Raw genomic sequence first — 16,624 nt, forward strand, 5'->3', positions numbered from 1 at the left:
ATATGTCTGGGAGTGTTAGTTATCTGCTAGTGTAAAGTCTTTAACAATAATGAACGATACATATCCTTAAATACAAATGATTATCAGAGAATAAAACTTTAACAGCCTTGCTAGTTGTCTTAAAATTGTATTTTTTTTCTTTCCTCGAGGCAAACATTTACATTGATGCATTATTATATTGCTATATACATATTAATCATGTTGCAAGATTTACAGAAATGTTGGAGACTTGTCCTTGAGCCTGTGTCATTGTGCCTCCGAATGCAATCTAAAACCCAGGAACAAACCCCATGCTTATTACAATGCTGCTGAAATATGGTGAAGGTAACAAAGGTTGCCTGGGACAAAAATATACGGGCATAAAAAATTAATGAACGAAAACAACAGTGAGGTAACCACAAGGACAGCCAGCTCGAATGGCTACAGACAAGGACAATGCTACTTTATGAAATATTTTTTTATGAAGTTTTTTGAATGAACAGTAATTTTACTTGAGCCCAATTTTGGAGCCTCTCATGTTCATGCTAATTATTTTTTCAGTTTTTATTTAAATTAGATTGAATTCACTCCGTGGTTAGAGCACGTGCTCACCTACTCATCGGGTGGCGCTTGGATACCTGCTCGGACTACTACAAATGTGTACATGGGCAAGACACTTCACCCAACTTGTCAGTGTGTGAATGTGGTGTGTGAGTGATTGTTGGTGGAGGGATCAATGGCACAAATGGGCAGCGTTGCTTCCGTCAGTCTACCCCAGGGCAGGTGTGGCTACAATAGTTTACCACCGCCAAGGATGGAGTGAATGAATAATGCACAAATTTGTAAAACCACTTTGAATGCCTAGAGAAGTTTGTTATAAGATAAACACATTATAATTAAATCGATTCATACCAAATGTCAAAGAGCTCCACTACATGACCACAAGGTAAAACAGTGTCAGTGTGTGTGCATGTGTGAATGAAACAAAATGCAAGCCCAGTTATTCAGCTTTATAACATGACTAAAACATCTCAAGAATCCATTTTGTGTAATATCATACCTTTAAATCCAGTGTATATCAGTTTTGTTTTCACTTTTTTTCCCTACTCTGTACATCTACAATGGGATTATCATTAGTTACAATAATCTACATGTTAAATGCTTAGCTACTACTACAGCCAAATGTGTCACAGCATGTGTATATGTAATGGGACGATTTGTGTCTAAACAGTTTAAGAGCAGAGACACGTGTTCCAGCTGTGAAGAGAGAGATTTGGATGCAGAAGGCTCATGTTTTCACTGCTCTTTCCTTTTGATGTCTCTTCCAGGCGGATTACTTCAGCTGCGTGGCTACAGTGGTGTACATCCGGAAGGAGAACTGTCTGTACCCGGCCTGTCCCTCCTCAGACTGCAACAAAAAGGTCCTAGATCAACACAACGGGCTTTACCGCTGCGAGAAATGTGACCGCGACTACCCCAACTTTGAATACAGACTCTTGCTTTCAGTAAGGACACACTACTGTTACAAATGAACTATGCTGTTTTTGGTGGGTTTTCCCTAGATTTTCAGGTCATGTAGACTGTATTCTACACTACATTACACTACTACTATATATCTACTATGTGTGTGTATATGTGTGTGTGGGGGGGGGGGGCATTTTTTTCTATCTTACTGGGCGACAGTAGCTCAGTTGGTAGAGTGTTTCTCAACTGATCCTAAGGTTGCCAGTTTGAATCTCGCTCTTGACATAAACATCATTGGTTGAGCAGTCAGATCCACTGACCCACAGGTTGGTGGTCCTCCCACAGATTAATGCTGTCGTTGTGTCCTTGGGAAAGACACTTAACCCACCTCACCCCCATTGTCTGCGTACACTGGTCTCTGAATGGGTGAGTGGTTCCTTGATGTAAAGCGCTTGGAGTGTCTTGAAGGTGGAAAAGAGCTACATAAAAATGTGACCAATTACCCTTTACTATTGTTATGGTAAGGCTAAACATACTAACTGCACTTTATTGTGGTAATAGAAATTACTTAAATTTGATCATGTTATGTTTTTGATTGTATGGATAAAGTATTTATGCTGTTTTGAGTCTAAGGCACAGTATTATTTACCATTACAAGAGAGTCAATAAATGCTTACTGGTGTCACAGTATTCTGAACTGCAATACCAACTTATGTATGCTCAGTTTTAATTGTTTAGATGGATGTTGTAATCAGTCTGTAGAAACCAGTCTGTGCTTGGCTGGTGCCTGTGGTTTGCCCCTGGATTAATGTAATTTATGTAAGCAGTCGTCATTCATTAGACAGTCATCATTAAGCCTCTTCATGTGGCGTGTCCCTCTCAGGCGAACTTGGCCGACTTCGGGGATAACCAGTGGGTGACGTGTTTCCAGGAGACAGCCGAGGTCCTGTTGGGGCACAGTGCACAGCGTCTGGGCCGGCTCAGAGACACAGTGAGTCTAAATACACAACACTAGTTTTACATCTATACACAAAGAAATATGTCAGAAAATGAACAGTGCCACCTGCTTGTCTCCATGGAGATGGTATGGCCTTGTCCTGGAATGTTCAAAATGTCATTAAACCAGGGCCTAAGATTTTGTCCGATGCAACTAAAAATTTTCCTTGGATGCACTGGTGCACCTGCCACATCCTCATCACGTCCCTTCTCATGTGTCCTTTCTCCTCATAATAAACACAGATTAAATTATATTAAACACCCTTAAATTATTGTTTTAATTGGAAACTAAAAGAAAAAAAACATTAATTCACTGATTCTCGCCTCACCTCTGCACAGTCCGAGCGCCTGAAGCCAATGCGCTCAGGTCATGTTCTGGTGCACAGAGCTAAATACATCACATTTCTTATAAGTTTGGCTTTTTTCTTTTACTTGTGAATGAGACACAGTGTTTACCTTTAAAGAGCAGATCTTCTGCTGCGTGTTTAGTTACTTATATCCTTTGTGGTTGTTGATGTGCGAAATGAAAAAGAAAGTAAAACTACACAGCAAAAGACATCAAAGATCAATTATTGAAAGTAAGAAGGCTGATGACATGTGCTATAGCGAACTATAAAGATCCTTAAAAGCACAGACCCTCACAACAGTTAATAAAAAGGTATAATATTGGCTTAAAAATAAGTCAAAATCAAATAACATACTAACCAATTCAGTTTTAACTTGAAAGGCTAAAACTAGTCAAAATAAATTGTAGTAAAGTAAAGTGTAGTATAGAGAATAAATTGTGCATTTGAGTAAAAGTATCCATTGAGTTATTTATTCAGCCCTGATTGTTTAAGGATAACATATTAAGATGGCTTAAATAAGCGAGGGGCTTTGGTGCATCCAAATCATCTTCTGGTGCACACAAATGAAAATTTTAGGCGCATCAGTGCACCCAACCCAAATTATTAGTCTGGGCCCTGCATTAAACACATCTGGCTTTCATTCATTTAAATAGGTGCTTTATTTGTTAAATACTATCTTGAAAAACTGTGAGCGGGGTTTCCTTTCCGCAGATTTCACCTGTAACTTGGTCCTGTCACCTGCTCATTTGCTTGGAGATGGATGTATTTAATATGACACTGTGGAACATTTCTGGTATATCTTTAACATCACCATGAGGAAGAGCAGAAGGCGGTTTCTCTACCAGAAAGTTTAAGTGAAACTTAAAAAAGGAAAAACTTCACTCTATTAGTACTACTTGAGCTCCAAGAAGTTCACATTCTGCTCTCACGCTCTATATATAGCCCTGTAAAGCATCTCACATATAGAGAGTTCAAGTTCCGATGCAACAGGAAAATTGCGTTTCCGTCGGCAACAGCAGGTCTGACTGTAGCAGACTGCTGCCTGTAAAGCGTGACTTTGCATTTACCTCACATTTACCTTGTTCTGCTGTGTCTCCCCCAGGACGAGGAAGCGTTTAACCAAGTCTTCCAGAAAGCCAACTTCACAACGCACATCTTTAAAAACAGAGTGAAGCTGGAGACGTACAACGTGAGTACTTTTAATAATAAAAACATCCAACACAATGCGACTGTTTAGATTCCTGAAAGCCAAAGAGTCTAAATAATAATGGCTTACTGTGGGAACATGATTGTCCCCTGGCTATACAAAATTTGTGCTAGCCATAACAGTGCGATTGGTTTGTGCTTGTCGCAAAAAGACAGCGATTGTGGCGGCTCTGAATGAAAACACTATGATAATTTCCTCCATACACTAATAATAGTTGGGTTTGAATGGCCTTCAAAATAAGCAGACAAACAAGCAGCCATTGTCGTAAAAAGCCCAAATATTCTCATTTACTGTGGGTATCTCGCAGCATTGCAGGGAGTAAAAGGTAAAGAGGCACAGAGGGGTTGTGTTTTTCATACTGGGCTGTTTGGGGAAGAGGGACTGCTTTCGTGACAAAAGAGTCGTCAATAGTGGTTCATTAGAAGTTCAGGGCTTTGCTGCAGTAGATGATAATAAACAAATGTTGCAACATCCGGCATAGTCTAAAAGTCCAGTTTAAGTTAAAAAGATATTCAATTTTTGTGTGACAAACTTAACAGCTCCATCTGTCGTTTCATCCACCTGTTACCCATGATGTATTACTATTGGACTGTTTTCTAACTTGAAACTAAATGTTGCAAAGAAAACATATTTTCAGCCTGTGATCTTTATTGACAACCTGACAGAGTAGTATAGTGTGAAAGGTGGATGAAGAGCGCAGGGGCAGAGGCAGATCTAACCTTCAGGGGGCCCTAAGATATATTTATCTTGGAGGCCCTCACTGTTTCAGTGCCACGCAAGCTATTGATTATTAACATTCTACAACATGATGCACACAGCTGTCATCATCTGCACGAAATGTGTCTGTTATACACACATCACATAGTGATGGACAAAGGCGTGTATAGAGGCTGAGAACACCGATTGCCACTACAAATACTTCTAATTATCGAGAGGGAGATTCTCAGAAAATCTGGAATATTATTATTTTCTAGTGCATTTTAATGTATTCCAATTGGCTAAAGTGTGATTACATTTATGGATTGTGTATTATAAATTATGTGGTAGTGCCACACTCGGCTCCCACATGCTCTAGGATGGTCTACAAATGAAAACTTCAACTAACACTTATTATAACACTTACTATTATAGGCTCACCATCTCGTTATCATAATGTTTAGGACCCACTGCCATGGAAACTTTCACTTCAGTTTTACTTCATAATCACATTTTTTGTGTTCAATAAATGCGTAAATAATTAGTGGGTGATGCACATTAATATGTGTATAATATCAACACAGATTTACAAATAAATTAGTGAAACTCATTAACGCACGAAAACTCCAGCGTGTTCACCGGCCCAGCAGGAGCAAGGAAGCTTCTGTCATTATCTATAGTAACCTGCTGCACTGTGAAGTTTTTGAATTGTTGTGAGGCAAAGACAAGAGACATGTGTAGTAAGTAAACTTACATCATGCTGTCTCTGTGCTGTTGCTGAGATGTGTTTATGAGTGAGGGAGGAGGCAGGGGTCGAAGCACAGCAGTGTGTCGTATTGTACAAACCCATTTAACCAATCAGAAAGTCATATTTATGTTGAGGAGCAGATTGGGGCCCCATTTTGTCATAAGTACATGTAGATTGACAGACACTTGAGTTATGGGACCCTATGCAGCTGTGCGGCCCTACGCAACTGGCATAGTCTGTGTATATGAAGATTCAGCTCTGCACGGGGGACCTTCAGCATATTACCACAGCTGGGATTTGAGCTTATGATGTTGAGGGCAGCACAACGCACAATATCGTATGTACACTTGACCATAAGGCTGTACAAACATAATGGGTTTAAAACAGAAATGACCACAACGCTGTAACGATTTGTGTGGTAGATCAATCGGGTAAACAGCTTTAAAACTGTTTTTTAACACCAGGTAGAGTAAAAATCTTGAAATACCCATGTCACTAATTGTGTGTATCTGATTAGACGTATCCACAGTGAAGCCTTCAGCCTCTCCAGGTTGGAGATGGATAAATGAATGTGTTCCCTGATGTAAATGATTATGCACTGTCTTTTAATTATGAAGTCTGTTGTAAGGGAGCCAGGCATTTGTAAGGAGCATGCATAACGTTATTAGCTCTGCTGTACTGCAGGCTCACAAAACACTAGAAGGTCCCCACGCGCTACAGTCACACAACACGGATCAGTTAGCCTTATAGTGACAAGGGAGCTGTGATGTAGCCACTGCACTTTGGATAGAAAACAAATACAGCTGCGGATTCATTTCTCTTAATTAGCCGATAATTAGCATTTAGCTATTGTCTGTCTAAGCCTAATTAGCTTAATTATTTAGTGGCTAATTTGTTACCCGGGACACATACCAAGGCTGAGGGTGCCGTGATTGAGCTGTAGGATGAGCTCACATCATGTCCTGGAGAAAAGCCTCAGCAGACTCTCTCACTCCACTGCACATTTGTGTCACTCAGGTCCAAATGAGCCGTTCTCAACATGTGGGGAGAGGACTGGCTGCTCAGATGTCAACCCCAATAGCCACTCATCCTCCAGGAAAATAACGTATACACTACACATCCCAATAATATCCTGATCAAGATTTCTGACTTTTTTTTTTTTTTTTTTTAAAGGAGGCACCATCTTTGTACAGATCACTCATTACACTTCAATCAGTGAAAAATGTGTTTGTGGTGTTTACAATCGGTGATGTGTTTTTACCGAAAAATCCATTAGTTTGATCATTATTTTGCACTCACTTTGTATGTACATTTATTTCATCTACAGATAAGTAAAGTTTCATTTTAGGTTGAACTGCTGAAATTATTTAAATCAGTTTGAGGCCTTATTAAAAAACCTGTACGCTCCAAACATCACTAATAAGAATATCACTCAGTTTATTTACAGCTCAGTTTTCCAGATTAAATTTGTAACAGTACGGATGCATAAACAACTTATTTTAGAAAGATTTAAAATAAACTCTTATTTCGGCAAATGAATAGAACAGGTTGTGAGAGGGATACAGAGGCGGCCAAGGCAAATGCTTAATGATGTGTGAGACACTTTCACAGTTTGTACCAATTTAGATGAAAATGTTTATGCAATGGAAACTTTATCTTGTTTGTTTGGCTTGTCTCCTCTCATTTACATCTCAATGCTTTGCCATAAGTGTACAATTGTATACTTTCTATTGTCCTTGTATACCGATATTTCTGTAATGAACCTACCAAGAAGTAGAGGATGCACCACTTACGATTAATGGGGTGGCATATGGCCCAATAATGGCTTGAAGTTCCCTGAAAAGTTTCATCTGTTTAGCAAATCTATATGGAGTGATTCTTAGTCAAAGTTTTTATTTCAAAGTATGTGATTGAAGAGGATGACGTTGTGAACATCTAAGACCCTGTGTTTCCAGCGTTGCAGTGTTTTTTGTTTTTACAGCTTTGAACAAAAAGAGGAAAAACATCACACATTTAGCACAGCGTCTGAGTGGAAATAGAGCAATATAGTGAAATGCCAGTGCTTACTTAACAAGATTAATGAAGTAACAACAGTCGGGTATTAGTCATTTTTCATAAAGATGGGAAGCAGCCGCGCAGTTAGAACATTTCTGCATAAACAATACACTTTATGCGTTATTAATAAAAAAACAATGACAAACAGCTTTTACAGGTAAAACTTGCTTGTATTAAAGGCCTTTATTCTGAGTCATTTCTGAAGCTGAAAGACTGTACTGAACATGCATTTTTGTCAGTAAATTCTCTTTTTTCTGGTAGCACAAATGTGATAAGTGGTGATAAGTGTAGTTATTGTGGCTTATCATTTCACTTTTGTGGTGAAGGCTTTGCTACTTGCTTGTCTCTGTGGAAATGTTTTACTGATAATGTTCCGTACCATGACATTTAAGTTATCTTACATGTTCAATTCTGTGTTTCTTAGCCTTAGCAGGGCGTTACTGAATGTGAATGAGACGTGCACATGCATAAAATCACGCACGAGCAGAGAAAGTTACATAGTGTCTTTAACTGGTTTGTTGTGGGAGTCGAAAAAAATATGTCGCACATCAGTTTTTTAAAAAGCTAAATTTAATTCTCTCAAAACATCGTGTTGCCAAATATATTCTTTTATGAGAAGTTATTGACACATGCGGTTTATTAGAGGACATCTTTAAAATGACTCTGTGTACACAATCGGAGCAATCTTTGATGTAGCATTGTGTAATTATCATGCCAGCTGGAGTTAGTTTAAAAACAACACACCACTAGAACTAGTCTCTCTGTTCAATTTATTATAGATGAGCTGAGGCAGGGTTACTCCAGGACTTGCTGCATCACCATTGTGCTCGCTGCATTTGTCTCTGAAGAGTGCATAAGTCTTTGGCACCAACTTAAACTAGACACAGATGAGTGAAATCTCATATACACAGCTCATTTGCATTTGTTTGTAACACAATCAAATGTTAATTCAAAGTTTGGGAGTGATTTGGTGCCACTTTATAATAACTACACCTTAATCAGCCATAGCAACTACTTAATTAAAGGCTTATGGTTTGGAGTTGAGGTATTAAGTTGTTACTAATCTGAACCTGAATCGTTCTTAATAAACTATTTGTTCATCAGGGGGTGACAGTAGCTCAGTTGGTAGCGTGTTTGTGGTTCGAATCGTGCTCTTGACAGAAACATCATTGGTTGAGAGGACAGGCTGTTGTTGTATCCTTGGGCCTGACACTTAACCCACCCCTCCCCCAGTGTCTGCGTGCTCTGGTGTATGAACGTGTGAGTGAATTGGTTCGTTGACGTAAATCGATTTAAGCCTTGAAGATGGAAAAGAACTATATAAATATGTGACCATTTACTAAGACTTTGTTCATGGTTTATTAAGGCTAATTCAAGTGTAGTTATTATAAAGACTAAAAGAGAACATTCCAGTCCAGCAGTAGCAGACTCTGTTTCTGCTGGATATAAAGCTCATCACGATTCAGCCTTTTGAATTGTTTTTATCCACGTGTGTCTTAGGTGATTCCTTATTGTACTCGTCCTTATGAACAGTTTGCATATAAGTGTGTGTATCCAAACTGTGTGTATGCTGCTCATATTACACAATCACCACAACTCTCAGAAACCTCGTTACATCAGGTTGTTTTATCTTGTTCTTTCTGCAAAGGAGATTCTCTTGAGTTGAGCACTTGAGCGGATGAGCCGTGTTATAGCTTCAACAACAAAAGCACAATTTCTAAGAAACCTTTATTTGTTCAGAGAAATTGTGTTTTATCTTAGTTTTTTTTTTTTTTTTTTTTTTTTCAAATAAATTAAATACAAAATTGTGTTTCAGTGGTTTAAGGCCAGGTTTTCAAAGGTTGTGAAGGTTCTTTGAGTGGGGTTTGTGGTCATCTCACCTGGACATTTGAAAGTAGTCGTAGTCAGGCTTATTTATCAAAGTCTGTATTTTATATTTCAATGAATTTAATTTTCCTATGTCTGTAACACAGCAATGGCATCACAAGGGGTTGGCAAAGATGGTTTCTTCTAGCGGTGATTTACATATTTGGGGTGATGCATTTAGGGGTTTTAAGAATAGTCAGGGTCTTGCTGACCTACAGTTACATAACTGTAAACCCCATAAATCTTTACTGATCATTTCCTAAGGGCCTCTGTGTATGTATCTCCTCTCACTGTCAATAGTGACATGTCGTTATCAGAGGATTTATTGTTTACAAAGAAAGAAGGTTTTACAAATTGTTTAGGAAGCAGTCTTTAGAATTTTGTCCCTGCACTGCACTACAAGTTATTGGGTTTTATCCAAGGTCATCAGGTTCGAACTACCAGCTGCCCACTATATCCTTCTTGATGTGGTGATGGTTTACTTTTGGCTAAATCTGTCCATTATAGAGCCTATAACAAACACAAGTTCAGCACGAAGAGGCTTTACCCTGTGGTTATATGGCATATAAGTAAACATCAGGTTGTTATCCAACATATATGCAAACATTTGCTTATTTCCAGCATGTACTTGAGGCTTTGCAGCATTACTTAATGAAACACATAGCCACGAGTACATACACTTCTCAAACGTACATGTCTGATCACATAGGAGTATAATATATGAGCAGTCAATACTAGAGTATGAAAGTAGAAAATAACACATTCTAACAGCACCCTGAAGTCCCCCAGGAGAGACGGCCTTCATGACAAGTCAAAGTAGTGATTTTTACTTTTCATTTGTCCGGCCTCGGGACTGCAATGACTTCAATGTCCTGTTCAGTTGGACCAGAGGGCAATAAAGACTTAATGTTTTTAACCAATCTTTGTACAAACTCAAATGAATCCCTAATCTTTCTTTACTTACTTTACTACGTACTTTTGGTTTGATTAATCCCAAATGAATTTATTTTCCAGTTAATAATGTATGCCCCACTAAACTTTGAAGATATCTTTAAGAGTGCAATAAAGTAAACTATAAATACACTTTTCTTGCCAGCTGACAAACCATTTAGCAGTGATAATCTTTGTTTATGAGTTGCAGCTTCCTGTCATGGTGCTATTTTGAGGAGAGATACTGTTTTGTTAACTGCTGTGGCTACGGTCCCAACGTCCATCATTGTGAACCCCGTGGATACCAGGTTCTGCCACTGAGGGGAGGGAGTCCGGGTCAACAGCTTGTAAATCTTAAATGAGAATTAATTTTTGCCTTACCTGCCTGACCCTTTTATTTTGTATTGATCTAAACTACTTTTCTTCCTGTCTCTATCACCCAGCGCGCAGTTGCACCAAACCAGCGGGTGTCGTAGCATTTCTTCTGCTTCTCTTGGTCTCCTCAGCGGGATTCCCCATCTTTTACCTTCTCCGTTGAATACGTAATCAACTAATTTACTTGTTGTGAACCGGTGCCTCATTCCAGGTGCGCTGTGCAACACCGAACATCTTTTTTAGTCACTCTATGGCATCTGGAAATTTTGTGGAAAAGTCTAGTCTCCCGCTCTGTCAGCCATAATTGCTTCCTATGAATAGGGGTGAATTTTGGGACACCCTTTTAAACTAAATGTGATTGGACCTATCTGAGCACATAAATGAATTAGGCCTCCTTCTCACAGCTCATTGTTCTTGGGAATGAGTTGTCACCTTTTGTCAAGTGAAGCCCACGTCCCGACAACCACATGTAAAGTTTAATTTGCCCGCGATCCCGAGGTAGATCTCAAATTGAAAATACTAATGAAGTAGTCGAATCACATATGGGATGATAGAGAAGGGAAGGTGTTTGTTGCTGTTTGAAATGCTAATTGATTAACTCCACTTTGGTGTGATTATGGTGGAAATTAATTCTTGCTTCTCCGCCAGTGAAAAGGTGGTGTCATGCAGTATAATGCCACCAGAAGATCCAAGGGTGGAAACTCGAGTATCCAAAGATTAGATTAGCTTGAAAGTATAATTCAGTTCACATGTTTACTATGGTATTCACAAGTACATACTTTCTATATAATTAAATGCGCACTATCTAACCTTTCTGATGAAGTTGCCAGCCTGTCTTGGAGATCGGTGAGATTATTTTTGGCTTGTCTTGTCTTCATAGTCTGGCATTAAAGTGGGAAAATTATACAAAATCAACTTTTTGGCGCTTTCTACATGTTCTTCTACTACTTCTATGTTATAGCATTTTTTTCCTCATTAAAAACATGCCTGAAGTGGCTTTAAATGTCATCTGTGCATGTCTGAGTAATCTAGTGATCTCTCCCAGGCCCAATTTGAACCCTCCTTAAAGTTACCGGAACGATTCTGTCCAGTATTCAGCCCTCAAGCCTACGTCACCCATGCTCCCACACAACAATGTTCCATAAATATTGAAAAGCATGATGCAAAACGACATACTACAACTTCACAAACCTGATGCCATCTCAAAAAAAGATCAGTTTAATGCAATTATATGAAATATTCAAGGCAAAGCGTCAACATCTCCAGGGAGACAAGCAGGTGGCAGACTCTTTACACGAAAAGTAGGAGTGCAGCTTCTGAGATCAAACAATTTTTGGCATTCTTAAGGTAATATAGACGTAACCAGAAAGAATTCATTATTTATCCAAGTGCTATTTTGTGCGTCATGTTTATACACGAACATTGCAGCTTTGTTCTGTGAGTGCCAGCGATTGTGACCACCCTTGTTTATGTGTGCACTTTTTGTTTCTAGGACGAGACTCGGGTGAAGGTAACCGTGTTGGAAATCCTCCCCGTGGACCACAAAGAGTACAGCCGCAGACTCATGAGAAACATCCACAAAATGTCCGCCTCGACTTGACCCCCCTCAGTGAAACGGGGGTGAATCAGAGCTGGTCATGTGACTCTGGTCCAGTTTTTTTTCTATCTGAGAACGCAACAGCAGCTAGAGGCTGAGAGTGTGATTCATCAAAGAAAATGACAGCCAAACAAGAGACTGGTATTTACTGTTCATTTGTGTTCACCGACCATCTGTGGTACACGGTGGAAACGACTTATTTGAAGTTTAAAGTGGGTCAGTGCCAAGGCATAGTCGTACATAACAGAAGTTGCACTAGTATCATTTAATAGATTTGAATCTTTTACCACTGTTGTTTTAAGCAATTTCTCGTCTTAAGTTAAGGAACAGCAAATGACAAAAAAACGGTTAAAGGACTTACATCATTCTCAACACTTAAATAGAGATATTCAGAATACAAGCATGTGTTCAAAGGGATGATGTGTCACTTTTTTATTTGTAATCGTGTTAGAGTTGCTTATTTTTGTGGATTTTTATAAGTATGTTTGAAGAATGTTACAATAATTATTTAACAGTGTGATCATATTTGAAGTGTTCTGGGCCCCTTAAATACTGAACAAATGTGTGATTAAAGGAGGCTTTCTCTTATCCTGTTTTTATTTTTACTTATTACTTTCTAAGACATAAAAAACACACTTTACTAGACTCATAATAGACTTAGTAAAGCATGAAGATAGACTTGATTCACAATGAGCATGTTTATTAAGAATGATTGAGGTTTAGCTACGACCCCGCCCTAATCCTAACTCCTAAACCTAATCCCATAATTGCGTAGGTAGTTATTAGTTATGACGTCACCCGTAGCGTTCGGCTCCAGTCAAATGAAGCTCATGGAGGCTAGCAACTTGATTTAAGGACACAAAAGAGAAGTAAAAACACCAGGATCACGTAAAGCGGGTTAATATGAACATTTTAAGACCAAAGTGACTCTCCTGACAGCAGCAGTTACAGAGAAAGAGGTGACAGTTTTTCAATGTTTTTCAATCTGAACTGCATCCAAACGCACACTTTTTCTCACTTTTGCAACACGTAGTTATACTCAAGTGGTAAATGTATAAAACTCCTTCCTTTCATTGGCGAACTGGACTCACAAAAGTTGGTTGTCGCTGTCCGTGGTTCTGAAAACCTGAGCTCCTTATTTTTAGACAGTTTGATATACCAAGAAATGAATACTGTCCTCAAATTATCCTTAAAAGTTTTGTGCAAATGCTGATGGATGTGGCTAAGTTTGACACCAATTTGTGATAATTGTGAAGACTTGGATGTTTAATTGGGGTGTTCTTAGGCTGCAGTGGCCAAAATCTTAACAAAAGTTTTTTAAAGGACACGGTGAACTGGACACGCAGAAAGTTTGTGGCTTACTGCAGGATAAATACATGAATTTAGATTGATGAGATAAACAGAACAGAAGCTCTTGATCAATGCATTTAAAGCCACTGTACCTACGTTTTTATGGCCCTAAAAAGTGAAAAACAAGTCATTCATTTCAAACAGTTTTCCATGATCTTAACGTATCCCTCATTTCCTTTACACATTCCTAGCGTCCTCATTATTCACGGTGACGAGTGGTTTCACCGCTTTCACAACTTTCGCACGGCAGAGCGGAGAATTGCTGTCACGCCGCTGTTAGCATGCTAATCGCACACCAGCGTTACTTCCTGTTTCATGGCTGTTAAAATTGCTTTATAATTAGCATCTCTTTTTCATGGGGGTCCTTGAGAAAGAGATGCTAATTATAAAGCATTTTTTTACGGTCTATACAAAATAAATCAATAAATTAGATGCATTTTGATCGCAGGAGTTGCTTTTTGTATTGCGGGGAAAACAAATGTTACTTTATTAAAAACTGTTACCGCCATTTAAGCGACTCGCAAAGTGGTATATTCCGGATTTGGCTCAGATGCTGGTGTTTGGCTGAAGGGCATGACTCTGTTCCCGTTGGCAGCTGCTCCTCTCAGCACCCACACCTATTCCAGAGCCACAGGACGTCCCGACACACGCAGCACCTTTGGGAGATTAACGCAAACGCACTGCTCCGCTCAAGTCACCGTCACCTTTCTCTCAACTTTTTTAATATCTTGCTCAAAAGGTCGTGTCTCATCTCTCACTTAAAATGAGCACACATTTGACACATGTTTTAATACTGGTTTTATGAAGTCAAATAGCAGAGGTAGCTGATAAACGTAAGTCATTTTAGCTAATTCCATGGCCTTTAATTTCTAAGTTTATTAACAATGCGTCGCGTAACTTTCCTTTAACTTTCAACTGGATGAATCAATGGAAATGTTACTGTCCCTCACCTGAAAAGTGACATAGAACAGCAATTTTTACAGTTTGTTTGTCATTAATTGCTTTGTGTACACATTTTCTCTCGTTTCTAACGTTACTTTTGAAGTAACCTTACCTTTTAGCGATACTATTGTGGTAATTCTGTCACCCTTGTTTCTCAGTCAAGGACATTCAATAAAAGAATGTAAAAGTGAATTGCCACATACTGCTTTAAATCTCTCTGTTAGATGAACTATTTGCCAAAGAAAATTGCTTCATCTTCCTCCAAGGTCGTCTATTTTAAACCACGTCAATTTAAAAATCAAACTCCATGATAAGAAGATTAAACCGTTTCTACATGATGACTGTTTTAATTCAGACATGACCAGGTGCAGCTGGTTCATAAAACGCAAAAAGAACAGGGACATCCCAAAGTCGTATTAGTTTAAAACGCCTTTGATTGAGAGGTGTCAGTCCACAGCCCCGGGCCACTGCGAGACATTCGAGGACAGTGGGAAAGATTATAAGAAACACATTTTTAATAATATCCGCTGAGAACTTTATCAGAGCCGCCGCTAAAGCCGTCGTATCTTCTTTGAGGGAACAGGGGAGCTTTTGCGTTGGTATCTGTTGAAAAGCGTGCGCGCTACAAGGACGACAAATGGAGATGAGCGGTGTTAAGGCTGAGGTCGCAGCCCCGATCGCAGCCAATCTGAGGCGCTCTTATCTCGCAGCAAAAGGCCTGCGCTGGACGTGTGTGTGTAGGCTCGTGTGTAGGTGTGTGCGGGTAGAAGTCAGGACCCGGTTGCATAATCCACATCAAAGAATAAATACATTTCTAGACAATAAAACAGTAAATAAAAGATGACTATTGTGCATAACATGTCGCTTTTTCATTAGTAATTTTGACTTTGTGACTTAATCGTGTGTTTTTTGGTGTTTCGTAAATTGTACAAATACGGTCATTTATTTTTAACTTGGCCGTACTTGGTAAATCGTAAAATTTTTATGTAGCACTTTTGCACCTTCAAACATTCATACACCAGTTTACGCAGACACTTTCACATATTTCACTGGTTTTGATTGTCCATTTTTGTGTTCTGTGGCTGAACATCTTAGTATTTGGGTCACAATGTTAAAACCAAATGTCGTTGACCTAAAGAAAAGAAAAGTTTGTCACACTCACACATAAAAATCATTAAATTATCCTTTCGTAGTGGTGAAAACTGTTAATAAACTGTGCTGTATAAATAAGATGGGCCTGGATTGGTCTGTAAAAGCTCGAGAAGCCTTTGTTGGGGTCTGAAACTATTCCCACATGCCAATACGCCACAGCAGCATCAGTCCAGGGTGCACTTTTCCTCATTACACCAAACACACGACTGCAATTAGTTTTCTGTCAGTTCTGAGACACAACTACACTGTTGTTTTTACTCCGCGTGGTGTAACAATCCACACAGGAGACTGAAACCACTCCAAAAATCAAACTCGATTTAAAAATGAATAGTAAAGCTTAAAACTCATATAGTTGCGGTACTTAGGAACTTTTGTTGACCTTTACCAACATCAAACTTGTGTGTACTTTGAAGATATCAGATCAGTTAAAGCGAAACCTTCATATACTTGTGTTTTTTTTAGGGTTAACAGTTCACTTTATAATCATATCTCCAGCGTTTAAGATAATAAATGAATAAAGCCATATAAATATTGCAATAAATAATCAAAACAACATACAGAAATGAAATATAAAACGATAAAACAAGACAGTACAATAAAATAAATAAAAGTAATTAGAGAGATTGGTCAGGGCAAGGTGGGTTAAGTGTCTTACCCAAGGACATAACAACACACGCACACACAATACAATCTTAAAAATCTTTTCTACAATAAAAACGAGCCAAAGTTAGTTCCTGCTTTATAAACTTGCTTATGTTCATGATTGTACATTTAGAACGTCATGATATAGTGATAAATACCATCTTAATAACTGATAAATATAGTAAATAGTCGCTGTCCATGGTGCTGAAACACAAAACCCAGCGCAAAACCCAAAGGAGGACCAAAAAAGCAGAGCAAAAATGTATCAAATTGACTCG

The 16,624-nt window shown here is 38.8% G+C and overlaps 1 protein-coding gene across 2 annotated transcripts in view; it reads left to right on the top strand.

The window, feature by feature from the left end:
- The window catches only part of LOC117381811 (replication protein A 70 kDa DNA-binding subunit-like), a 55,052-nt gene extending 42,204 nt beyond the window's left edge, over positions 1-12,848 (top strand). For both annotated transcript variants that reach the window (XM_033978839.2, XM_055226764.1), the window contains 4 exons: positions 1,308-1,484; positions 2,327-2,434; positions 3,889-3,975; positions 12,156-12,848. In XM_033978839.2, the coding sequence (XP_033834730.1) occupies positions 1,308-1,484; positions 2,327-2,434; positions 3,889-3,975; positions 12,156-12,263 (480 nt within the window). In that variant the 3' untranslated portion in view covers positions 12,264-12,848. The remainder of the gene's footprint in view (positions 1-1,307; positions 1,485-2,326; positions 2,435-3,888; positions 3,976-12,155) is intronic.
- Positions 12,849-16,624: the final 3,776 nt, after the last annotated feature.

The sequence above is a fragment of the Periophthalmus magnuspinnatus genome, chromosome 14 (assembly GCF_009829125.3).
Source record: "Periophthalmus magnuspinnatus isolate fPerMag1 chromosome 14, fPerMag1.2.pri, whole genome shotgun sequence".
NCBI classification, from domain to species: domain Eukaryota; kingdom Metazoa; phylum Chordata; class Actinopteri; order Gobiiformes; family Gobiidae; genus Periophthalmus; species Periophthalmus magnuspinnatus.